The sequence below is a fragment of the Gekko japonicus genome, unplaced genomic scaffold (genome assembly GCF_001447785.1).
Source record: "Gekko japonicus isolate JY-2015 unplaced genomic scaffold, Gekko_japonicus_V1.1 scaffold708, whole genome shotgun sequence".
Classification (NCBI taxonomy): domain Eukaryota; kingdom Metazoa; phylum Chordata; class Lepidosauria; order Squamata; family Gekkonidae; genus Gekko; species Gekko japonicus.
Window position 1 is genome coordinate 758485 of NW_015170295.1, and position 26090 is coordinate 784574.

Sequence of the window (26090 nt, forward strand, 5' to 3'; positions counted from 1 at the left end):
GTTCTGGTTGATTCCTGAGACCCAGTTGTAAATAAAAAGACAGGGCTTTTTTTTGTAGAAAAAGCCCAGCAGGAACTCATTAGCATATTAGGCCACACCCCTGACAGCACAGCTCATTGGCATATTAGGCCATGCCCCGGGAAAGATGGGGGGGCTCCGCAGGCCTTCCCCGAGCCCTGTGCCTCGGCACGGACCAGGAAAGGTGGCGGGGGGGGGGGGGGGCTCTGCAACTTCCCTGGCTGCTTCTTGCTCCTCGTGGCCCAACTGAGGGCTGCTGGGGGCAGGAGGCGGGGCTTGCTGCATGTGCCCACCCCCTGGGCTTGGAAGCCACCCGGAATAGCCCTGGTTATACTTTTTTTGGTCTAAGTGTATTAGTTGTAATTGTGTAATTAAAGCCTTTGTGGTCCCCTAGACAGACAAATGCTGCTCTTTGACATTCATGACAATCATTTCTCCAGAAGTTGATGCCATTCGTTGCCTCAGGCTCGTCATTTCTGAAAGGCATTTTAGCCATATACCTGCTGTCAAGTTTTCAACTGACCTAGGGTGACCCCAGCAAGGGGGTTTCAAGGCAAGTGAGAAGCAGGGGTGGTTGGCCACTTCCTGCCCCCGCAGTGCCTTCCATCCAAGTCCTGGCCCTGCTCAGCTTCTGAGATCTGACGAGATCGGGCTGTACCATTTTGTGTGTGTGTAAAGTGGTGTCAAGTCGCAGCTGACTTATGGTGGCCCTGTAAAGTCCCCCATCCGAATATTACCCAGGGCCAGCCCTGCTTTGCTTCTAACATCTGACAAGATCAGGCTAGCCTGGGCTATCCGGGCTGGGGCTGCACCATTTTAGTTGCTGATTTGGGGGATTTTTCCAATTGAGGAACCTGCAAGAGATCACTTTCAGGAAGAGATAGTCCCACTTTCTCAAGTGCATTGCCATTATAAGGACTGGAAAGGACCTGAGGTGCCTTGTGGTCCAGCTTGCCCACACGGCTAAAATCTGAGCCGAAAGTCATGCCCTTTTAGCAGATTAGTTCAATGTTGTAAAACAGATCAGAACAGAATTCGAGTCCAGTGGCACCTTTAAGAAAGCTTCTACCTTGATGTCCCGGCTGCACAGCTCCTGGGTGCAGGGAAAGGGCCTGCCTACAACCTCCCTGCACCCCCCGCCCCCTCAGGACGCACCAGGACGTGGATCCCAAGCGGCTGGCCAAATCCCAAGAGCACTTACTGTGAGGAGCAAGCAGCCAGCAGCGGGAGAGGGAACTACACTTGACCATAGCCAAAAGTCCGAGAAGCGATTGGGAGAGGGAACTGCGGAGACGGAACGGTGTGATGGCTGCCAGCCAAGAACGCGGGGAGGGGTGGCCGCTGGAAGGGACTGGACCGGCCCCTGCTGCGGGGAAGCAGGCTGGTGACGGGCTCCCCGAGGAGGGGCTCCTGGCTGTATGCGGGGAGACGGCCAGCAAGACAAAGCCCGCCGATGAAGATGGCGGGCTCGAGGAAACCCATGACCTTCGCTAGGCTCTCCCATGGCCTGGCAGCACTGGCGATGGGCCTGCCCCATCCCTGTGCATCAAGGCTGGAGGAAGGTGGTGAGAGGGCCGAGGGGGCGGGGGACCTAAGGGAAACGGTATAAAAGGGGAGAAAGCCCAACAGGCCGGGGAGGATGTAGCTGGAGACTCTGGAGGGCTGGAGGGGAGAGAGACAGAGGTAATGGAGCACTGGTAGGTCATCTGGGGAACAGGAGATGTACCCACCCCCTCTGACCATATCTGAGGAGTTGGGGCAACCTGTGGGTAGAAAGGAGGAATGGAGGGGCCGGAGGTCGACTGTGCAGTGATGACCAGTGGAGAGGCCCCCAGAGCGGAAGGTGGGGCATGACACTTGAATAAAACTTTGTTGATCTTAAAGGGGCCACTGGGCTTGAATTTTGTTCTGTTGCTTCAGACCAACAGAACTACCCTCCTGAATAAGCCAGATCAGTTCAATGGTATAAGCCACCCCATATTGCTTGGTTTGTCTTGAACCTTCATGTATTCTCCCCTGGGACACTGTTCCTTTTTGACCCAAAATATGGTGATTGTCGTTTACCTGTTCCTTTCCTGCTGTGGTTGCCAGTACCTTCATAATCACCTCCATGCTGATCTGTTTGTTTGAAAAATCAGTTACCCACGTAGGTTTGGTAAACAGTGAAAGCAACATCCAGGGTTTTTTGAGATCTGTTGCATGTAGTTTGGTAAACTGGCCAAGAAGCCAAGCCATGAAGGTGGAAGTTGTGGGGTAGAAGCAATTTCTGGGCAGAACTACCATGCACATCACCCATCAATCGTAAAAACATAAGAAGAGCCCTGCTGGCCCATCTAGTCCAGCCTCCTGTCTCATACAGTGGTCAATACAAGAACAGAGAACCACAGCTCTTATAACAGTATGGAGAAGAACAACAAAAGCTGTGTATGAATCCGCTAAGTATTACTCACAAAACAAATAATTGTGAAATAAACATCCAAAATCATCCAAAATCGTATACAAGTGCAAGAAGAGGTCCAAACAATGTAGTTAACAAAGTTTTCCAGACTACAAAGTTGTTTCGTAGTCTTCATCCAAACAGGACCATGTATATCTTTTAGAGCTTCATTTCTACTCACCATACTGTTGGCCCGATCTTAGAGATAGATGTATTTAACTGTATGAAAATTGTTGATCATTTGACTGTTTATAGAATTATGCAATACGCAAGAAGTGAAATGCTGCAGCTCTAAAAGATATGCATGGTCCCATTCAGATGAAGTCTACAAAATGACTTTGTAATCTGGAAGACTTCTCCATATCATACCGTGCCCATCAGCTTCATTGGATGCCTTTGAATTCTAGTATTTTGGGAGAGGGAGAAAAATTTCTCTTTGTCAATTCTCTCCATCCCATACATAATCTGATAATTCCTTTTCTCTTAAACAAGTAAACAGTGAAAAGAGAGATCTTGGGAAACAAGTAATCCGGCAGGAGGAAGAGAGGAGTATTTTGAAGCTTTAGTTGCTGCTGTATTAAAAGTATAGCAACAGAATTTGTATTTTTATTTTAAAGTCTGCCAAGCACTGCCTTGGATATATATGTGTGTATGTGTGTGCGTGTGTTTTAATTGCCCTGATTTTTAGTGTCAGCAGATCCAGTTTATCTTTGTGGTGACCTTTACCTCTGAACCCCACGATATGTGCTTCATAATAACTGGCTGGATCACTTTGACAAATTATTAAATTGTCAGGATGCTGTTTGCAGCAGAGTCCATTTTTAGAAACAGGATAGTCAGCTGTTTGGCATTGCGTTGGGCTAGATGAAGAGTACCAGACAAGAAAGGCAGATTGCTTTGTAAGCTGGAAAATGTCAGTCAGTAAATACTGAGAGGTCCCATTGAAGTGAAGTAAGAGTAAATACCAGGGCAATCTCTGTCCAGGTGTTAGACGCTTTACCTTAAATCGTGTACACGTTTATTGCCTCAATAGCTTCTTGGCTTGGAATTGCTCTCTGTAATGAATGGCTGTTAGAATGTTTAAGTGATGCACTATTTGCCTGGACATGGAACATAAAAAAAGAGATCCAAAACTTCAGATGCCCAGTTGGCATCGGCGCAGCATAAACACTTGGTATCTGGTGCCCAGGTTGTGGATGACCACAGGGCTCTGGTTTCTTCTCCTTCCATTGAAAAGGTTGAAGAGTCTGGGACTTTTCAATGTAGAGAAGAGATTACTAAGGGGAGACATCCAGGTGAGCAGCCGTGTTGGTCTGAGGTTAGTTCTAAGGGGGGGACATGACAGAGGTTTATAAAAGTATGCATGAGGTGGAGAGAGCTGACAAAGAGAAATTTTTCTCCTTCTCCCCAAATACTAAAACTTGAGGGCATCCAATAAAGCTGATGGGTAGTAGGTTCAGGACAGACAAAAGGAAATACTACTTTGCACAGAGAGAGATCAAAATGTGGAATTCGCTGCCAGAGGATGTTGTGATGGCCACAGGAATAAACAGCTTTAAAGGGGGATTGGATAGTTTCATGGAGGACAAGTCTATCGATCAGGGACCCAGAACCGTTTGGTGGTTCCGGGCCCCCGGGAGGTACATTATGCTGCGACAAGGACTAGATCCTTTTCGGTGGCGGCCCCTACCTGGTGGAATGAGCTCTCGGAGGAGATCAGGGCCCTGCGGGATCTTATGCAGTTCCGCAGGGCCTGCAAGACGGAGCTCTTCCACCAGGCTTTTATGTAGGGGCCGCCGCCTTACCACCACCACCAATGGTGGAGGACCATCAAGACTGGGAGTGTCCTTGATATCCTGGCGACAAGATGACCTACGCGGCAGCAAGACCAGTTGACTGACTTGGATTATTTCTTGGATGAACAACTTAGACCATCTTGGAAAGAAAAAGCACTTTATTGTTATTAGTATGTATTGGTTCTGTTTTTATGATTTTATTGGATTTTATTGGTTTTATGTATGGGCTTATTATGCCCCTGTAAGCCGCCCTGAGCCCGCTCGCGGGGAGGGCAGGGTAAAAATACCTAAATAAATAAAATATAAATAAATAAATAAAATATAAATAAATAAAATATATCAATGGCTACTAGCCATGGTGACTGAGGGGAACCTCGACATCCAAAGGCACTAATCCTCTGAATCCCAGAGCCAGGAGGCAAGATCAGGGGAAGGCCTCAGCTTCTATGCCCTGTTGTTGGCCACGTAGAGGAACTGGTTGGCCACTGTGTGAGACAGGATGCTGGACTAGATGGACTGCCGGTCTTATCCAGCAGGGCTCTCCTGTTCATGGATGATGCTGTGTTCCACCCCTGGATGCCTCTCCTCTGCTACATGTTGCCCAGACGCAGAAGTGCTTCCAGTGCTAGTGTAAGATGTGCATTACGGTCCTAAGCAGAGTTTATACCCTTCTAAGTCCACTGCTGCGGTGGCTCAAGTGGTTAAGACGCTGAACTGCAGGCTGTGAAAGGTCGGTAGTTCAGCGGTTCGAGACCCGGGTGTGCCGCATGACGGAGTGAGCTCCCGTCTCTAGTTCCAGCTCCTGCCAACCTAGCCGTTCGAAAGCAAGAAATTGCAAGTAGATAAACAGGGACCACTTCGGTGGGAAGGTAACAGCGTTCCGTGCGCCTCGGTGTTTAGTCATGCCGGCCACATGACCACGGAAACGTCTTCGGACAGCGCTGGCTCTTCGGCTTTGAAACGGAGATGAGCACCGCAACTCTAGAGTCGGATTCGACTGGCTTTCGAGCAAGGGAACCTTTACCTTTAAGTCCACTGAAATCAGTGGGCTTAGAAGGGTGTGATGTCCCTAGGACTGCACTGACAACTGTAATAACTGGGACTGAGACCAGGCGTGGACAGCAGAAGGAGAAAAGATCAGAGCACACCGCCAAGTACCAGAATTGAGTCTCTCACTGGTACGTTCTCCGGCATCCTTCTCTTCTCTCCAGACTGGTCCGCAAGGTTTTTATACCTCTCAAGCGTTCCTTGAGATCAGTTTCTTTGGTCAGGGATTTTTGGAGTTTTGAGTGAACTCTGCTTTTGATTTCATGTTGAAACCCCCCACACACATTAAGTGCACAGAACAGTACGTGGTGGTAACATATCAAGCATCCATGAGTAAAATAAAAAAAATAATTTGTTTTTATGAAACCGAATTAGGATGATCACTAAGAAAAAGGAAATAGAGAAAATAAACTTTAAGGGTGCTTGTTAGAAGTATGGCGTAGCGACCCTGGGTCTTCCTTGGTGGTTTCCCATCCAAGTACTGTTCAAGGATGACCCTGCTTAGCTTCTGAGATGTGACGCTATCAGGCTGGCCTGGGCCATCCAGGTCACGTAGGGTTGCCAGCTCTGGGCTGGGAAATACCTGGAGACTTCGGGGGTGGATCCGGGAGAGGGCGGGGTTTGGGGAGGGGAGGGGCCTCAGCATGGTACAAGGCCATAGAGTCCATCCTTCAAAGCAGCCATTGTCCTCAGGGGAGCTAACCTCTGTCAGCTGAAGATCAGGTGTAAAAGCGGGAGATCTCCAGGCCCCACCTGGAGGCTGGCAGCCCTAAGGTCAGGCCATTACAGTTGTGTGAGGGGCCTTTTCAACTTCCTTCCCCTTCCCGCCCACTTTCCCTGCCACCAGAAGGGGGGGGGAACAGCCTCTCCACTCCCGTGCAGAAGTACTGAGTGCGAGCGTGCGGCCCTCCGTACTTCTCTGCCTTGATGTCCAGTTCTTTACTGTTGTCCTACAGCGGGAGGACAGCATCAAGGAGAAAGCATGTGCCATGTGACAATAAATAGCACCGCTCAATTCAGTACATACGACTTAGTTTTCCAGGTGTTTTGCAGCCTCAGAGTGGGCTGGTTGTTGCACTTTTAAAACTCATTCTGGGATGCCAGCCTTGGGTTTCAGTTTCTCGGAGGAGTGCGTTAAGAAAACGATCCATTTAACGTTCATCTCATTGACATTATTTTGGACGTCGGGGTTCTGATTTTCGTGACTGAGGGGGTTCCTCTGAGCACGCTGAAGAGAGGCGTTTACATGCAATTAGCGCAAGTGTTAATTGCTTGACGAGCTCCGTTAGATCGAAACAGTAGCCTTTCCTCTGATTCGCAGCTGTTCTGTGTCAAATAAGACTGTCAGGCCAATCCTAAGTCTAACGCTAGCCTTTAACAGCCGTCCAAGGCTCTGTGGGTGTAACTAAGTTCAGCGCAGCTTGCTTTGCAATACTCATTCAGGGATGGTCTAGGACAGTGATGGCGAACCTCTTAGAGACCGAGTGCCCAAACTGCGACCCAAAACCCACTTATTTATCGCAAAGTGCCAACACGGCAATTTAACCTGAATACTGAGGTTTTACTTTAGAAAAAGCAACTCATACATTAACTTAAAATGATCCAAACAAAGTAAGGAAAACAATCCCAAATGCTTTCATTTACTTAAAATTAATTGGCAGAGAATTCGACACTTTAATGATGGTCTGGGCCTGGCTGGGGTGATGGCACATGTGCCCACAGAGAGGGCTCTTAGTGCCACCTCTGGCACCCGTGCCATAGGTTTGCCACCACTGGTCTAGGAGAAAGCTGATCTGAAGGGGAACCACAATGTAAAAAAAAGGATGGAGCCTTTTCCTTCTCCCCCCCCCCCCCAGCAGTTAATGCAAGGATGTCAGTCCTCGCCTTCCTTACTATGCTGATCGTGGAGGTGTCGGTTGCCATTTGGTCTCAATCCTACATCAAACCCAACAGCAGGAAGAGTCAGCGAAGGCCACTGTCAAGGCCCCCATGAAGAAGCCTGGCTTCACATTTTGCCCATGGTGGAAACCAGACAAGAGCTGACTCAGCTTCGCAGACAAATGAAGCAGCCCCCAAGACAACGAAATTGTCTCTTAGGTGATGACTTTCGCCACTTATCCTGTGGAACATGGAGAAACGTGGCATTGAAATGACCAAATGTGATGGAATGACCAAACGCACCCTATGGCGGTGGTTTTCCAGCTTTCTAAACTGTCTCCGCCACATCTGCCAAAGAAATCTCTGCGTGCTTGCAGTGGGACACCCGTGCATCACATACAATGCTGAGAAGGGTTCTAGGACATAAACCCTGTTCACGAGGAGCCAAAATGTGACTAATAACAGCGAAGGGTTCTAACCAGGTCTGTTGGGCTTTGCCTTTGGGCTGCATGAACTGAGAGCACGTCCTAAAGCACAAAGACGCCCAGCAGTCCCCAGTAGCTGTTCAGTTGAGGACTGAAAGCTGTCTTTCAGGAAGGCTTGTCTCTTATGATTGATGTTCTGAGTCTGTGGTTGGTTTCCAAGGAAGATAACGATTTCCTGAACATAAGTTGGTTGACCCACTGTTTTACAGAGCTGAAAATTAAGAAACTCTTGAAGTTAAGAAAGTAAGAGATGCCAATGTTAGATCAGGCCAAAGGCCCATCCAGTCTAACACTCTGTATCACACAGTGGCCAGAAATACCAGGTGCCATCAGTGAGGCCAGGACATTAGAAGCCCTCCCATTGTTGACCCCACCAAGCACCAAGATGACAGAGCATCCCTTGCCCCAGAGTCCCTATCTATACCTTGTGGCTAATAGCCACTGATGGACCTCTGCTCCATATGCTTATCTAATTCCCTTTTGAAGCCGTCCATGCTTGTAGCCGCCACCACTTCCTGTGGCGGTGAATTCCAAGTGTTAATCACTCTTTGGGTGAAGAAGTACTTCCTTTTATCCCTGCTAACCCGACCGCTCAGCAATTTCATGGAGTGCCCACGAGTTCTTGTAAGGGAGTAAAGTACCTCTTTACTCTACCTGCTCTTTCCCATGCATAATCTTATAAAACCTCAATCATGTCACCCCTCAGTCGTCGTTTCTCCAAGCTAAAGAGCCCTAAGCGCCTTAACCTTTCCTCATAGGGAAAGTGTTCCAACCCTTTTATCATTCGAGTGGCCCTTTTCTGTAGATAGCCGTTTGGCTAAGGTGGCCAAGCTTCCGGGTGCCAGTGGATTGAAAGGGCAAGGTCACTGGGGTTCACTTCATGTTACAACTCTCCGCTTAGGTCATGTCACTTAGTTTATGTAATGATCTGCTCTACATGTAGGAGCCGATGGGCCCTGCAGCCTAAGGGCCGCTGTGCTGTAACAAAGCTTTAGAGAGATTTACCAGCAGAAAACAGATAGGTGAATGAAGCGTATTGCCGAGGAAGTGGTTTTGCAGCCGCCACCGCTGCTATTGAAATATAAGTACTGAGAATGCTGACTGCCTTGATGTGGATTTATGGGAAATAAAGCCCTAAAATACTTTCTCCAGCCAAAGAGGGGGGGGGGGACCAACCCTCTCTTGGAAACAGCTTTCCTTCTCTCTCCACACTTAGCTCCCGTTGAGCTTAAATTGTTCTTGGTATTGTGATAATGACAATTCGATGTTATAGCCAAGTGGAAGATGAACTAAATGAATTTGGGGAGGGGGAGACTCCATTCCGCAGATAGTCGCTTCTGGAAACAGTTCTGTGGAAAGTTCCCCGTTCCTAAGACTTGAAGCGGCTGCATTGTGAGTAGAAGAGAAATCGAGCTTATTAGATGTCAGTCAAATAGTACAGGTGGTCTTATTGCAACTGAATTAGCAGCACGGGGGGCGGGGGGGGGGCGGGATGGCTGTGCATTTGTGAAACATTCGTTACAGGTACTGCACTTCCCAGAAAAGGAGACGATAGCAGGGACACTTACTGTGTGATCCTAAGCAGAGCTATACCCTTCTAATTCCACTGAAGTCGGTGGATATAGAAAGCCGTAACTTTGCTTAGGACTGCAGTTCTAGTATTTGGAAGCCTGGACGTCTGTCTTTCCTGTATACGCAAATAAGCCCTAGTTCTGCCCTCAATAATGTCCTCGGTTTAGAGAGAAGCCATCAGTTGTTGCCTGAAAATTAGCCATCAGTTGTTGCCTGAAAATCTTTTCTACACCTCCGAGCCTCCTAGCGTTGACATGTGGGGGAGATGAAGGCTAAGTCATGGCGTGGTTCCGTACGGAGGTTAGTGGCTAACCTTGCCTTCTTAAAAGGATGCCCAAGGAGCCTTCTCTTTCATGCAGCCAAACTTTTACTAAACAAAGATTGTTAGACCAGAGTACCCAAACCGATGCTGGATTAGTAGGAGTTTTGACAGCAACCCACTTTTAGCCCTGACCGGGTTAGCCCAGGCGAGCCCGATCTCATCCGATCTCGGAAGCTAAGCGGGCAAGTACTTGGAAGGGAGCCCTTCAGGGAATACCAGGGCTGGGATGCAGAGGCAGGTAATAGCAAAGCCATCTCTCTGGAACATCCAAGCCCCACTAGGGTTCGCCAGAAGTCAGCCATGACTTACACACATTGACCAAAACAATAAAAAACCCCTCCTTTACAGGCAGTTACTTCCTTCTCCCCCATCTCTTCCAGCCTATTTTGCTGATATGGTGAATTATGAGTATGGGATGGCTTTCACTGAAGCATGCCTAGATTCATTCGGAGATGGGAAAGATTGTAAAATCTACATTTACAAAAGAACCAGAACTTTTACTTTTGGGACTGAATTTGGAGAAAATTAATGTGCATAAAAGAACCTTGGTGTGGTATATGGTGGCAACAGCTAGAATTACATATGCGCAGTGTTGGAAACAAGAAGAAGTCCCGAAGATTGAAGACTGGATAAAGAAATTATTGTTTGCAGTTGAAATGGACAAAATGACAAGGAAATTAGATAATAGGGAAGCAGAAGGATTTTAGAATGACTGGAGAGATTTAAAAGAATATTTAGAAAAATATTGGGAAATAAAGGACAATTTGTTTTGCTTTAGTACTTATTAAGTATAGAATTGAAAGAAAAGTTACCTAGTGATTTTTAGAATGAAATATATAAAAATAGAAGAAAATATTGAGCAGGAGGTCAGAACACTGTGGGAAGCCATGTATAAGGGAGGGGGAAAGGGAGGGGGTAGGATGTAACAGGGATTAAGCTAAAAAAATTAAGGTTGATTATGATGAGAATAATATGGAAAATGTAAGGTTGAATATGAATGTTTATGTCCTGAATAAAAATTTTTTTACAAAAAAACCCACTAAACATTCATATTCAACCTTACATGCCTAGATATTCTTCCAACTTGCAGTTTTACACTTGCAGTTGCATTCCATATAGAGAAAGGGCGATTACTCACTACAGCTGCCTCACAGCACAGCCGCCGTTTGACCCAACACAAACATGTCAATTTCACACCCGAGGCTGCGAGGCTGCATTTGACCCACGGCTTCGCCCGATTTCCTCCGCAGTTTCATGATCCTCAAAAACCAGGATCACGAAACTGCGAAGGAAATCGGGCGAAGCCTTGAGTCAAAATGCAGCCCCGGAGCCTCGGGTGTGAAATTGACATGTTTGTGTCGGGGCAAACGGTGGCTGTGCTGCGAGGCAGCTCTAGTGAGAAATCGCCCAAAGAGTTTGCCTCCATGACTTGTCGGCCCACTGAGGACTTGTCCCACGTCACATTCCAGTGCCCCAGATTTGAAGCTGAGTGTAAAAGATTTCTGAAGACCATTATATCTCATTTCCTGGGAAGGTCGGATCAGGATAAATTTGTCTCACTACTGGAAGATAAGGATAAATTCATTACTTTCCAAATGTTAGTATTTATATAGCACCTGCCAAATTAGGGTTGCCGGGTCTCACCTTTGCTGCCGCAGGGGGCTCCTGGCTCTTTGTTGGGAGTTTCCTGCTGTGCGCTAGGTGCGGTGATGTCACCAGTAGTGACGTCATCATACTAGGGCCGTCGCACAGCAACACTCTAGTGTTTGGAGCAAAAACTCTATAGTAACCATAGAGTTCCCCCTGAATGCTGGAGCATTGCCGCACGATGGCTCCAGGGTGATGGCGTCACTACCGGTGATGTCATTGCATTGGTTGCGTCCCCTCGGGAATGGGGCTTCCAGCTGGCCTGTGGGGAATGGCAACCCTATGCCCAGTGCCCAGGGAAAGCCAGTTTGGTGTAGTGGTTAAGTGCGCGGACTCTAATCTAGAAGAACCGGGTTTGATTCCCCACTCCTCCACTTGCACCTGGCTGGATGACCTTGGGCAAGCCGTAGTTCTGATAAGAGCTGTTCTTGAAAAAGAGCAGTTTCTGTCAAGAACTCTCTCAGCCCCACCTACCTCACAGGGTGTCTGTTGTAGGGAGGGGAAAGGAAAGGAGTTTGTAAGCCGCTCTGAGACTCCTTTGGGTAGTGAAGGGCAGGGTATAAATCCAATCTCTTCTTCTTCTTCTTTTTGTGTGGTATTTCAGCTGTCCTTAGAATGGTCCTGCCAAGTGAGCCGGTATTATCCCCATGAGAGAACAGTGCCTTGCCTCAGTCAGACCATGGTCGCTTGGGTAGCTGAGGCAAAACGGGAATGGTGGACTTCCCAGTTCATACTCCCACCATCACGTCTGGATGGAGCCCTTAATGTTAAGACGTTTTTAATAGACACGGCCTGTCAAGAGGGCAGTGGTGCAAGAGCTGTCCTGGTGTAGAAGGTTCAGTGCCCGACTAGTGCAGTTGTTGTTCTCTGCCAGTGCCTGTTTGGGTGAAGGACCCTGGAGCATTTGAAGCTCAGGAGCTCTCACTCATTTATGGATTATGCACATATATTTTTCTAAGACTCCCAAGTGACTGCACCAAGAGGCGACTGCCATGTTACGGTGTACTGGTTAGACAAGGATCTAGAAGACCCAGGTTCGTATTGCCACTTGGCCAAGAAGATCACCAGGACGACCATGAGTCATTCACTCTCTCTCTGCCAGACTTACCTCACAGGGTTGTCGTGAGGGTAAAATAGAGGGGTGGGAGCTGGTGTGTGCTTCCCTAAGCTTCTTGGAGAAAAAGGACAAGACAGAAATTTCTGAAATAAATAATAATAGCAGCAAGCCTACCTCTGGTTACTAAAGACACCTTATTAGTAGTAGAAAAATGCACAATTCTCTAGAAAATTGCTGCCTGACAATGAAGACTGATGGCAGCTGCCCTGGTATAAAACTAATTTCATAATTAAATTAAATTCTTAACGAGTTGTGCTGAAGCTCTTACAACGTAAGCTGCTGTTTTAATTTGGATGGGTTTTATAGAGACCACAAAAGCCCTGTTAATTTTTTTTTTCCGGGGGAAACGCTTGTTGATTTGTATGTTTTAATGATGAATGTCGGAACAAACAGAGCTTTACAAACAGAAATGAGTGTGCTTGTTGGATAAACATGTACACCTTGGGGAGAACTTTTCATTTGAATAAGTTTGAGGTCACCTAAGCTCAAACAGCAGATCAACATGCACTTTCGAATATTATTTTTATTTGTCATTATTGCATTATGCAAAATAAGATGCATGTGGTATTCTGAAAGTGGGCCCGTGTCTGGAATCTGATTTGCATTTCATAAGGCATTTATGTGTTTATTTTTTTCAATTTTTTTAGTTCAATATAACTTTGAAATCCGTTTTAGAGTCTGTTGTTATTCTCAGATGAAAATTATTGACGCTTTCTTTAAGTATTTGGTTTATTCTGTAATTATCCCATAACTTTACTCCGGGGTTGCCACGTGATGCCGTGACCTCCCCAGCCACAGTCTCCTGTGTGCCCCCCACCAGTTGTCTCTAATTCTTTGGCCCCCTGCAGCTAACACTCCTTCTCATTCCTCATGCATCTTTAAATGCAGCACGGCAAGATTCTCTCGATAGGTAGGGAAGGCCAGTTAGGAACATGAGGCTTGCTATGCCATGTTTAAAGACAACTGAGGAATGATGTAATCTGGTCCTGGGTGAGGGTGTGGCAGGGGTGGCCATGAAAGCAAAACTCCCTCCCCCAGTTTGTTTCCAGAGTCCATTGCCTCACCTCGTTGTACAAGCTGGCCTTGACTTTCCTGGAAGGAAACAATGGTACTAATACAGGTCTTGGCTAAATGCAAAAGAGTCTGGCACGGATCCAGGTAGGCAGCCGTGTCAGTCTGAAGTTGCAGAACAAAGTTTGAATCCAGTGGCACCTTTAAGACCGACAAAGTTTGATTCAAGGTATAAGCTTTTCTGTGCAACCACGCTTCTTCAGATACAGTCCAATTCAAATCAGTTCTTCTCCGCATTCCACAGTTAAAGATACATCAATCTCCCAATTTGGACATATTTATTTCCTTCTCTGTCCCCCCCCACCCCCCCCCCCAGAATTGGACCCAAACAAATGGAAAACATCTAAACTAAGCTTATTATTCCTGTTTGACCCCTGAATCTGTTAAACGTCTTCATTATGCTGTATGATCATTTACTGCTCACCCGCCACCTATATGTATAAACTGGTAATTTCCATCTTTGTTTCTGTCTCTGTCTTGACTAGGGTTGCCAAGTCGATTTTCCTCTGCGGCGGGGGGCTCCCGGACGGCGTCTTCAGCGTGCGTGCGCGAAGCATGCACGTCAGCCGGATGTGACGTGATGACGCCGGGCACGCTGGGGGTGGGGCCACAGCCATTTGAGGGGAAAACAGAGTTTTCCCCTCAAATGGCTGTAGCCCCGCCCCCAGCGTGCCCGGCGTCATCACGTCACATCTGGCTGACGTGCACGCCGGGGTGGGGTTTCCCCCGGGGCCCGATTCCGCGGCGGCGGAAATTGGGCCTCCAAAGCGGGGGGAAATCCGCCCCCCGGGGGGACTTGGCAGCCCTAGTCTTGACCCTAATTGGCCCTTCCTGGCAACTAAACACCGCATTCCCACCCTCTCTCCTCCAATATGTAATGGCTGAGGAAATTCTGTTTCATTGTATCTGAAGAAGCGTGCTTGCACACGAGAGCTTATACCTTGAATAAAACGTCAGCCTGAAACAGTGATCTCCTTCTAAGTCAATTGAATTCAAGGGTATAACTCTGTTTAGGATTGTGCCATGAAATAGCTAAACACGTCCTCCAAATCCACTTTCCGCATCTCCTCTTTATTGTTCTGCTGCAGAGCACATTCAGAGCAAATGAATGCACACTGTTGACTTAATGTCACTTATTCCATAAAATGTTTTAATAGATAAAATTTAACAGAGGAGGAGTTGAAATCAATAAAGAAATTAAAATTCATTTTTGATAGTGTTGGTACCACCTGAAGTTTAAGCACACTGGAATAGATTGGTAGTTTTTAAAAAAGCCTTGTTTCTAATTCTGGATAGAGAGCTCTCCATAACTCAAAAGCTTGTTTACTTCCGTACCAATATAATTTGATTCCATAAAAGATGTATTTGAGTTGAATCCAGCCAGCTTTTTCACTCACTCTCATCCAGTTCTTCCTACCACAGCCACATGGCTTTTGCACATGTCCGTCCTATGATTCTCGACAAAGCCTTATTTGGTGGTCAAAGGGTGGACCTTCCTTCCTTTTTCACCAGCAGGAAAGCTGGCTGGATCTAACTTGTTATCGCAATAGGGGTTTTTTTGCATCAAGCTTTTCAACCAGGATTTCTCAGGAAGCCTTAGAAGTCCTCCCCCCCCCCAACACCCAAGGTTTGTGGGCACTGATACAGTACAGAACATCTTGAAGATTTCTTACCATGTGGACAGTATGTCTGCCCATGGCTACAGATATGACATTTACTCATAGGCAGATTCAAGGTGGTTTAAAATGCTGAAATAAATACATAAATACCGAAACCAGTGTACTGTTCCAAATTAGCCCCGCTCCTCAGTTATTAGAAGCAACAGAAATGAGATCAGAAACAAGGACTCCTTATTGTGGGTTGGATCCAACCAGCTTTTCTACTGCTGGAAAAGGAAGGAGGCACCATTTTTGACCACCAAAAAAGACCATACTGTGGATTGTGGTATACAAAAGCCATGTGAGATGGGGGATGTTGTAGAGGGGAACTGGATACGATGGGGTGAAAAAAGCTGACTGTTTTTATTTCCCTTAGCCTTCATGTGATGTAGTATCTCTGTGTGATAGATGCTAAAGTGGTAAATACTTTTTCCACTATACAGATTATTCAGTTTCTTAGCTTCTTATCCTTACCTTACAGACAACCCAATCCATTTAATCACACTGTCACTCATTGAACATGAGTCCTATTGTTACAAGTTCAGTTCTGTTATAATCAGTGAGGTTCGGCTGATTTAATGCCCAGGGTTTCAGTTCAATTGTGGAGCAGATCTTCCTTTTAACATTGTAGTTTTTCTTTTACCAGCTGTCTGCTAAATGACTTCCCGTGACAAATTTTAAAACTTTGTTTTCTGAACTTTGCCAATTGGAATATCTGTCCTTTGGTACCATCTTGTGGTTATATGTATAATAGGCGCTCTGTGTGACTCTTAAATAAGAAGCCCCTTTAAACAGAGTATAACATTGGATTTCTATTCATTTCCCGATTTCTCTTTTTTAATTCGAGAGGGCCTTGATCTAGTGTAGTAGGTTACCCCTACAAGCCAATGCAGATATCCTGGGTACACGTACCTGGTTTTGGCTTATATTTCCACTTCATCAACCTTCAGCCCACTTTCTTTGGGGGGTAAAACAGTCATTTCTGTCATTGTAGTAGCTGAAGTAAGACGTGAAGGAAACAGCTTCATGTATGAACCAGGTGCTTTGAGAACATCCAACTGCATGGGATACCCCCCACATGGTGAAGCACAGTCTTCGTACATGAGGCCATCTTTGTGGTTGGGGGTTATACACATCCATCTCCACCATGTGACAGGGAGTGTTGTTTTCCGATAACATAGAAAACAGGTCCCCTGGTTCAATTCCACTGCTGCCATGGTCGCATTTCAGTGTTTCTTGTTATGTTCCCCCAAGAGCACTGAGATCTGAGTCGCAGAATCGTCTAGTCCCCCCTGGCCCTAGGGACGCTAAGTTAATAGCGACAAGAACCAGGGCGTTTTCCCTAGCTGCACCAGCATGGTGGAATCAGCTCCCGAACGAAATCCGCGCTCTGCGGGATCTCCACCAATTCCGCAGAGCGGTAAAGACTGAGCTATTCCGTCAAGCATTTAACAGCCCAGATCAATCATCCTAGCACTTTATATGGACGGCCGCCATGTGCAAACTGTAATGTTCTAATTGTAATTGTATTGTTAATAAGTTATATTGGCTGTTTTATTGATTGTTTTTAGACGTACTGTATCAATCTTTACTGGTTTTTAATTGTTGTAAGCCGCCCTGAGCCACTTCGGCAGGAGGGCGGGATAAAAATATAATAAATAAATAAATAAATAAATAATTGCCACCCAATTATTTATTTAAACATTTTCAGCAGACTTGTCTCCCTGATGGGGACCCAAGGCCACTTACAACATTGTTCTCTCCACCTCATTTTGTCTTCAAAAGGAAAAGGAAAAAAAAAAACGTGTGAGGGAGATTAGGAGGAGAGAGTGACTGGCCCAAGGTCACCTAGCAGGCTTCCATGGCAGAGACGGGTTTCAAACCCGTGCCTCCTAGGCCTGTACCCTAAACACTGTTCCATTGCAGCTCTTTCCTCATTCTTGGCCTCACAAGTTGCTTTGTAGAAAAGTAGCAGCTTTGCTTGTCACTGATGTTTTTTTATTGTCACCTTGTCCTGCCTTCTCTCCTGAGGACGTTTAATGGCAAATTGTTCTTTTTTGTACCTGTCTTTATCACAGTGTGATATTTTTTTTGTGTCTCTTCCTCCTAGTTGCTGTTATATGAAAAGACCTGGATGAGCAGATGGAAGCCTTCCATTTTACATGAAGGAGAGGGAACTATAAGGAATGTCAAGTGGAAAGGAAACCTAATTGCTTGGGCCAATAATATGGTAGGCATTTCAGGGTTGTCCGTCTTCGGTAGTTCCCTGATGTCTTCAAATGTTTTAATTTTCTCAGAGGCAATAGTTAACTGCATGGCTCATGTTCAGCCACATCTTTCCTAATGGTCCTGGTTTACTATATCTGGTCTGGCAAAAGCGGAATGCTAAAAATGTACTCAGACACCACAATCAAGGGGAAGGTGTCTGCTTAAACTTGCTGTTGGTCTCTTTTCTTGGTGCCCAAGAACAGTGTGGGCCGTACACTTTCATCTGTGCATGAGTAAGTTGATTGGGACGTTAACCACCACCACCACCACCCGGACTGCAGAATGAGCTCTGAGCTGGCGTTCTTCAGGAAGGGTCAATTACATATTACGTTTGGTAGATGTTTCAGAGGTAGTGTTGCTGTTTTTGTCTTGTTGTGTTTGCACTACCTGTGCGTATTTCCAAACCTCAGCTGTGTACTAGAAGCCAAGTTTTGTTATTTATTTAGGAAATCAATGTGATGCCTCTGGTCACAACATACCTCCTGTCTGCTGGCGGGGGTGTGGGGAGAGGATCCACTTTGGTGAGGAGGAGATCAGGGTGAGGAATGGGTCAGAGGCATAAGAAGCTGCATGTACAAAACAGCTCCCTGTCCCGAAATGTTTTTGGTAATTAAGAACATAAGAACATAAGAGATGCCAATGTTGGATCAGGCCAAAGGCCCATCCAGTCCAACACTCTGTATCACACAGTGGCCAGAAATACCAGTGCCATCAGGAGGTCCACCAGTGGGGCCAGGACATTAGAAGCCCTCCCACTGTTGACCCCCCCAAGCACCAAGATGACAGAGGAGGTGGGTTACACCTTGCTGAGCAGTGGCAAGTCTGGCCTTCAGGTGCCAGGTGGATCCTTCCCACACCATGCCCTGAATGGGTTCATATAATATTGCATCCTGCTTGACTTTCTTGTGCTTTGGCATAAGCCCTTTCCAATGGCTGTGATGTCACCACTTCTTGAAAGGAGGTGGTAGAGATGCTGTAAGGAGGTGGCACTCTCTTACCTGTCAGATACGAACTGTTACCTGACGGCACATCCTAAGGCGACTCTGTGCATGTGTTTATACGTGTTGCAGTGTGGTTGCCATAATTCCTCCCCTTGGAAATGGCTCTGTAAGACTGTGTCAGTGGCTCGCTACAAGAGATCCCCATAACTGTTTGTGTGGTAGTTTGGAGACAGCCACTAGACTAAAGTGGCAACCACTGGAGGCAAATGGCTTCTCGCGTCAAGCATCCTTCCTGTGGTAGCATGTTGCACCGGCACAAATGTTCATGTCACTTTGGGCCATAGGTAAAAGCCAGGCTGGCTCTGAATGACATGCCATGCACAAGTATCTGAGATCATCTTAAGATTTTCCATCAACGTTTTCAAGAACGTTCCCCACAGTCGAGCAAAACACTCCACAGTCAAGCAAAACTCCCCCCCCCCCGCAGTCGGGCAAAACATAGTCCCACATTTGATTTCTCACAGGACTTATAGTACAGTATCCCTTCTGTCAGTGAAAGATGAGACCTGGGGTGAACCTTATAGCTTCGGAGGCGGGGGGGGGGGGAACCTTATAGACAGCACTATGTGGGGGAAAGCATGCTGCCACATTGTTGTTTTTTAAAGAAGCTGTGGGTTGGGTGCAGACTAACTTTTCTAGTCACACAAGGCACTTCGGTCTATGGAACAGAAAGAGAAGGTCTCAGAGAGGTCCACAGAAACTCAGACTGATGAGGGAGCTTCCAGGATTTGCCTGTTTTACCTCAGCAGTGAGTCTCAGTGCGGTGGAGCCTCTTCTCAGTTGTGGTCGGGTCCCGCCCTTGCTGGTTTCCTTAAAAGAACCTGACGAGCTCCTCTACATTTTACCTTGAGACTTTGGTCAGGTTGATCCCTTGCTGGTTTTCTAGCACAAGGGGTATACAGCCTCCAAATAAGTGAAATTTGAGGAAGAAGATAGAATGTGAAAAATCACCACTACAGAGCTCTAAAACTGGCAATCTAAAAGGCAAAGGAACAAATTAGGTTGTTGATAACAGTTTTAATGGAAGAGAAATACTTGATTAGACAAAGCTAGGCTTAAATGGAAAACATTGGCGTAAAATTGTGTCTGTGTCAGGTGTCACCATGGATTGTACCTTCTTTCTGATGGATCTCAACCATTGATGAATATTCTGGGTAATTCTTCAGGGAGGCGCCTCTTCATCTGTCGCATCTATTCCCAGAAGATGGTTGGAAAATACGTGCTTTAATTGTGTCACTCTGAAGAGAAGAATACCAGGGGGAAAGAAAGCAGCAAACAATCCTCAAGAAGAATATTTGTAGCTACATTTCCATAGCAGAACCACTAATGGTCATGGGGAAAGTTAGCCAGAAGGTTTATGAGATACCAATAACCGGAAGGTTTATGAGATTCCAAGAACTTATTTCTCATAACTCTGTAACAGAAGGACAGGTGGGAAAATAATCCTTTACTTTTAAAAACAAAAATAAGCCATAGGATTGCAGTAGAATTGACTCCTGAGTATAGACCTTCCCGTGCATCTGTTGGCAAATGGTGCCCACAGAGCTCGTTGCCAGTGCCTGAGTTACTCACGTACTTTCAAAGCCAAATTGTAGTTTGCTGCAGAAGGGATCAATGGACACAGGTCGTTTTCTCCAACTACTGGTGTCCCACCCAGCAGGCTCCATTCTGTGCCCCTTCATAAAGACCACATACCTGTGCCCCCCCCCCCCAGTATAGCCTTTTATAGCCAATATTTTTAGACCGTGGTGTTGGATATGAGGAGCCCCATTGACTTTCTTACTATGCATTAAACTTCCAGGGTGTGAAGATACTCGACGTGATCACGAAGCAAAGAATCACCAACGTGCCCCGAGACGATATAAGCCTCCGTCCTGATATGTATCCTTGCAGCCTTTGCTGGAAAGATAATTTAACACTGATTATTGGCTGGGGAAATTCAGTAAAGGTACAATTACCTGTCTTTGTAATAAATGCTTGCTGCTATCACAGACAAACAGAGGATTATTTCTGAAAAGCGAAGGCGATAGGGGGAAGGAGGGGGGGAAGAGAAGGGAATTTGATTTGACTACTGTGCGGAGAACTCCTGCTGCCATAGAAATGTCATTGGGCTGACCTTCATAAGAAGGAATAATGACAAATGCCCAGTGGTCAGACAGATTTCTCCGGGAGTGTGCAGTAGTAGGCAAGGCTGCAGGATGATCCTCCTTTCTTTGTCTTCCTGCGACGCGCTTGGAGAGCTGTTGAAACAGACTTGTGGAATTCATTAACTCCGCTTAGGCTAGGTGAGGAAGCGATTGCTTCGGCCAGCCAGTTCCGCCAGATCTTAGAGACGGCAGAAAACAATTAGCCAGGAGCCAGCTGCTACTTATCCCAAAGCAGCTTTCAGCAAAGCAGCGGCGGATGGGAAGTTGAACGGCCGTTGGGAGGCAGAACTGAAGCTAAAGGAAGCCTAAATGTTTTTAAAAGCTTTCTGAAAAATGCTTTTGCTTAGTAAAATCCTGGAAACGTCTTGTTATGACACATGTTTTCTAAATCAGCAAAGAGTTTTACGACCGTGTAACTTCTTCAGTTGCCATTCTTTTATTCCTAATGTTGATCTGCAATTTAGTACCGCTGAAAACAGAAAAAAAGGTCACTCGATTGCAGCAAAACCTTAAAGATTGGTGTGTTTATAGCCACCTCGATTTCCTAAGATGATGGGTCTGATGAAGCAGACTGCATGGATTGGCTGCCCCGAGTCTGGGAGTCTTTAAGGTTCCACAGGTCTCTTGGTTGTTTTGGCTATGGCTACCCTTCCAGAATCTATATGAACCAAGGTCACAACATTAATACTGAATTTATAAATTAAAGTAGGTTTACAATATTCCTCTAGAATTTTGTTCCTTCCTAAAATATTTCTTTGTGCTGAGCGGGTCATTTCTTTTAACTGTTCCTTGGAATGCCACGTTCGCTCGAACGGTAATCATCATTGTTTATCCAGCTTATGAACGTTTGTCTACACACAGAGCACGACTCCTGCTGTTTCCCAAGGCTAATGGTAGCGATTAATTAATAGAGTGACTTTGCTTTATAGATCTGCTACGTAAAAGAACGACACGCCAGCGAAATGCGAGATCTGCCGAGTCGTTACGTGGAAATAGGTAGGAGGCCAGCATGTTTGCTGTCAGGTTGCAGGAGACCTCTTTGTGACTCAGCGATAAAATCGTGTAACCTCGCGGGTATTTTTCTATTATAGAATCTTAAATCTCTTCCTCGTTTCCAGCAGCATAATGGAATGCATGCAGTACACTCCAGTAATACACTTATTTCTTTATGCCCTTTTTTCTTTGCCAGAAATTTGGCTCCTCGAACGGTTCACGGGGATCAAAAGATGGTATCTATGAAACGTCCTTTGAAGGGAGGGCATTCTGAGATGGATTGCTTCCTCACTCCATATTGGAAGCTGGATGGCGTAGGGTGCTGAGCTGGACGCAGGCACAGTGGGGGAGGGTCCCGAACTGGGAGGTATCTGGGGAGGGGCTGTGGCTCACTGGCAGAGCATCTGCATGGCGTTCAGAAGGTCCCAGGTTCAATCCCCACCATCTCCAGTTAAAAGGATCAGGTAGAAGGTGATGTGAATGACCTCCCCCTGAGACCCTGGAGAGCCACTGCCGATCTGAGTAGACAGTACTGGCTTTGATGGCCCAAGGGTCTGATTCAGTATAAGGCCGCTTCACGTCAACACGTGACTTATTTCATGTCTCCCTTGCATGACTCATGTGTCAACATAAAGCTGGCACTCTACCTCTATAGGTCAGACAGCCAGATTTGGTACAGGAGCTATAACGGTGAGTTTGAACAGGGGAGAGACGGCTCTCTCTGACACATGATCGATTCCCACCACTGTTACAACTTCTGTCGGAAAATGGTTGTGTGCATGTGTGTTGCTTGCCGAGTGAAGCCGATTCAGGTACGGGCTTCTGTCACCACAGGTAGATGACAGATGCTTTTTGACCGTGTTTCCCCCCCCCCCCCAAAGTTCCAACGGAGTGGCAGAGCGGGGAAGGGAAGAACAGCTACATTGTCATAAATCTGCCCAGGCACATATTGTAAGGGTGGAGTATTTGTAGAGACAGATTCTTTATCTTTCCTCGCCCAGCCTACAGTCCTTCCCTACATATTTAAGGATCAGTGCTTTATCTCACTTTAGCTGCTAACAATCTGTTTGAGGTTTTCCCATTCTGGTTTCAGGTCACAGCACTCTGCTTCGGCTGAACGCCGTGAACGTTCCTTTTTTTTTTTTTAACTGCAGGTTGGATGGAGCTGGAAGAGGTTGTCATTTCTCCATGTCTTAATAACGATTGCCATTCATGTGGATAATATATCGCAGCCTCTTGCTTTAAAAATCTCGTGTGGGACACAGTGCTCAGAGTACGATGTCCTTTAATGAAACCCCCCCCCCACAACCCCCACCTGCAGACTCCCTTCCATTTCAGCCCCTCCGCACTGCTGCTCATAAGCCACACCTCCAGCTCTGCTTCTGCAAAGGGCTGTAAAAATTATCCATACTGCCAGTTATGGGGAAAGGTAGGGACACAATGCTTCCTCTAAGCCAGTGGTGGCGAACCTATGGCACGGGTGCCAGAGGTGGCACTCAGAGCCCTCTCTGTGGGCACGCGTGCCATCACCCCAGCCAGGCCCAGACCATCATTAAAGTGTCGAATTCTCTGCCAAATTATTTTAAGTAAATGAAAGCATTTGGGATTGCTTTCCTTACTTTGTTTGGATCATCTTAAGTTAATGTATGAGTTGTTTTTTCTAAAGTAAAACCTCAGTATTCAGGTTAGATTTTCGTGTTGGCACTTTGCGATAAATAAGTGGGTTTTGGGTCGCAGTTTGGGCACTCAGTCTCTAAAAGGCTCACCATCACTGCTCTAAGCTGTGGAGTCTTGTGAGCAAAAATTCTACTTTGTGAGCCTCTGGCATTAAAGTTGTGAGCGAGCGATTTGGCTCCTGCATGAATTAGTCTGCTCTGGGGCCGGCCTTCCTGAGCTGAGACAAAAATATGTGTGAGCCGGAGGCTAAAAAACTGTGAGCTAGCTCACACTAACTCAGCTTAGAGGAAACACTGGTAGGGAGGCATCCCTAGAGTATCGATAACAGGAGCGACATCTTCAGCATTGTTTATGATTCTCCTGGGATTGGGAAGAGCTAGCCTCTGAGGAAGTAAAATGGCTGAACTGAGGCTATCCTACTTTGGTTGTATCACGAGAGAATAAGGCTCACGGGAAAAGACAATGATGGTAGGAAGAGGGGAAGGCAGGAGGAAAAAGAGGAAGACCCGACATGAGGTAGGTTGACTCAGTCAAGGAAGCCACGGTTCTGTTTGCAAGACCTGAGCAAGGCTGTTCACGATAGAATGTTCCGGAGGTCATTAATTCATAGGGTCAGCATACGTCATAAGCAACTTGATGTAACACGCACGCACACACAGAGCTCCTGAAGAATCACAGAACCACAGAGTTGGAAGGGGCCAGAGAGGCAACCTGGTCCAACCCCCTGCTCGACGCAGGAACATCTCTGACAAGTGTTTGTCCAGCTGCTGCTTAAAGACTGCCAGCGAGGGGGAGCTTGCCACCTCCCCAGGCAGCTGTTTCCACTCTTGCACAACTCTGACTGTCAAAAAGTTTTCCCTAAGATGCAACCGGTACCTTCCCGCCCTTAATTTAAACCCACTATTACGAGTCCTGTCCTCTGCTGCCGGCAGGAACAGCTCCAGGTTCGGTTTCAGCAGTAAGTTTATATTCAGAAGCAGTGTTCCCTCTAAGCTGAGTTCAGAGAGAAACAGAAACCTTTATTGGCATAACATAAGTAAACCAGGCAAGGAAAAGTTTAAAGAATAATACAAGAACAAGCTGAGTTGGTGTGAGCTAGCTCACAGTTTTTTTAACCTCTGGCTCACACATTTTTGTCTCAGCTCAGGAAGGAGGGCTCCAGAGCAAACTAATTTATGCAGTAGCCAAATCGCTGGCTCACAACTTTAATGCCAGGAGCTCACAAAGTAGAATTTTTGCTCACAAGACTCCACAGATTAGAGGGAACATTGTTCAGAAGCATCGCGTTTTAGAGCCGTTGACCACATTGTTAGTGCATTTAGAAGCTGTCACAGAAGAGAGTAAACGCTTTCTTTTTTGGGAGATGGAACAGCACTTATTTTGTGCTCAGAAGGTGTACATGTATAAGGAAAATGACTGCATGGGATGGCCATAGAGTCACTGAGGTGATTGTGAACCACCACCCGGTTTAGGGAGACAAATGCGCAGCCGCCAGGGAGGTGCTCGGGAATCTTATACCTTGTCCCGTTCAAACTGTACCAAGGCCAGCAACCTCCTTCTCCTGCCTCATTGCACTAAAACAAGGGCAGGTGTGGAGCCGTAATTTGTGTCCCGGACCAGGATCTTGGGAGACCGACCCCACTTCTACCCTGGAAGCGCTCTTCCTTAGGCCTGTCACGTACAGACCGACCTACATTGCAGGGTGGTGGTTGTGAGAAAACGGAGGAGGGGGAAACGATGCTCTAAGCTGCTTGGAGTCCCAGCTGGGAGGAATATAAATAAATGAATGAATCAAATGAGGGAGCTAAGACCATATGCTCCTGTGTGCTGTATTTTGGATGACTCCCCCCCCCCCATGCATGCTCCAAAGGCAGCAGCAATCATTTTAGTAGCAGTGAGGTTCAGAAAGAGAAATGCAACAGAGACACCCCCAAGGGTAATCAACTGTGATACAGGGGAGAGACAGCAGGAGGGCAGCGATACATCTATATACTATTAGCCACCCGTGGCTGCAATCTGCGGAGATTTAAATCTGCAGATTGGGGCCACGTGGAAGCTAAATATTTTTTTTCTGCACACTTGGGGGACTCCACAGGTGTGTGAAATATTTAATCTCCCCCCCCAAATTAAAGTAAACAATTTTAAAAGGCGTTGGCTGTGCATGCCTCGCTTCTGTGGAGCCCAGCAGCAGCTGCAGTGGAGTCCTGGAGCAGCTGTGGATGCAGGGAGCCACTCAGGGCCCAGACACGGGAGACGCTAAGGGCCAGGCTGCAGTGGACGTGGGAGACGTTCAGGGCAGTGGTGGCGGATGTGGGAGATGCTTGGGGATTGGCTGCCGTGGGAGACTTAGGGACCCACTCGGGGCCCAGCTGCCGCTGTGGCGGATGCAAGGAGCTGCCTGGGGTCCAGCCGCCGTGGGAAATGCAGGGAGCCACTTGGAGCCTGGCCGCTGCCACGGCACACACTCGGAGCCACTCAGGGCTTGGAGAGACTCCCAGACATGTTGCAGCAAGGCTCCGAGGTAAATGGTTGGGCCTGGATGTGCGGGCTCAGCAATTGGGGGGGGGGGAGATGGGATTCCTCCCTGCAAGTTTCATGCCCCCCTCCCTTGTAGTGGATTATTCCTTTCAGTTATCAGGGTTGCCTAAACCAGTGAAATCTCTGTAGCCGTCTTTCTGTCTCCATACTGTGACAAAAATAATATTCACAGGGGCCTATCCTCCTGTCACCCACTTCCATTCCAGAAGAGAATTTTATAAGTATTTGTTCATTCCCCACTGTGGCTTCTCAGAAAGCGCAGAGGTCCGCCAGGCCTCAGCATTCCTTCTGGGGCAGATGTTCCGGCTTCTTCCACCAGCCAAAATGGGCAGAGTCCAGTTTTGTTTGGTTTCGGATGGCCGCTTCTGTTGGGCTCCACCCAACCCTCCCCTGCAGGGGTTCCTTAGGCCCAGAGGTC

At 46.9% G+C, this 26090-nt stretch overlaps 1 protein-coding gene across 1 annotated transcript in view; it reads left to right on the top strand.

Annotated features, from left to right (window-relative positions):
• Positions 1-26090, top strand: part of VPS41 (VPS41 HOPS complex subunit) — a 181230-nt gene that overhangs the window by 79291 nt on the left and 75849 nt on the right. Inside the window, exons 8-10 of the mRNA XM_015417909.1 lie at positions 17159-17278; positions 20119-20265; positions 21394-21460. Of these exons, the coding sequence (XP_015273395.1) occupies positions 17159-17278; positions 20119-20265; positions 21394-21460 (334 nt within the window). The remainder of the gene's footprint in view (positions 1-17158; positions 17279-20118; positions 20266-21393; positions 21461-26090) is intronic.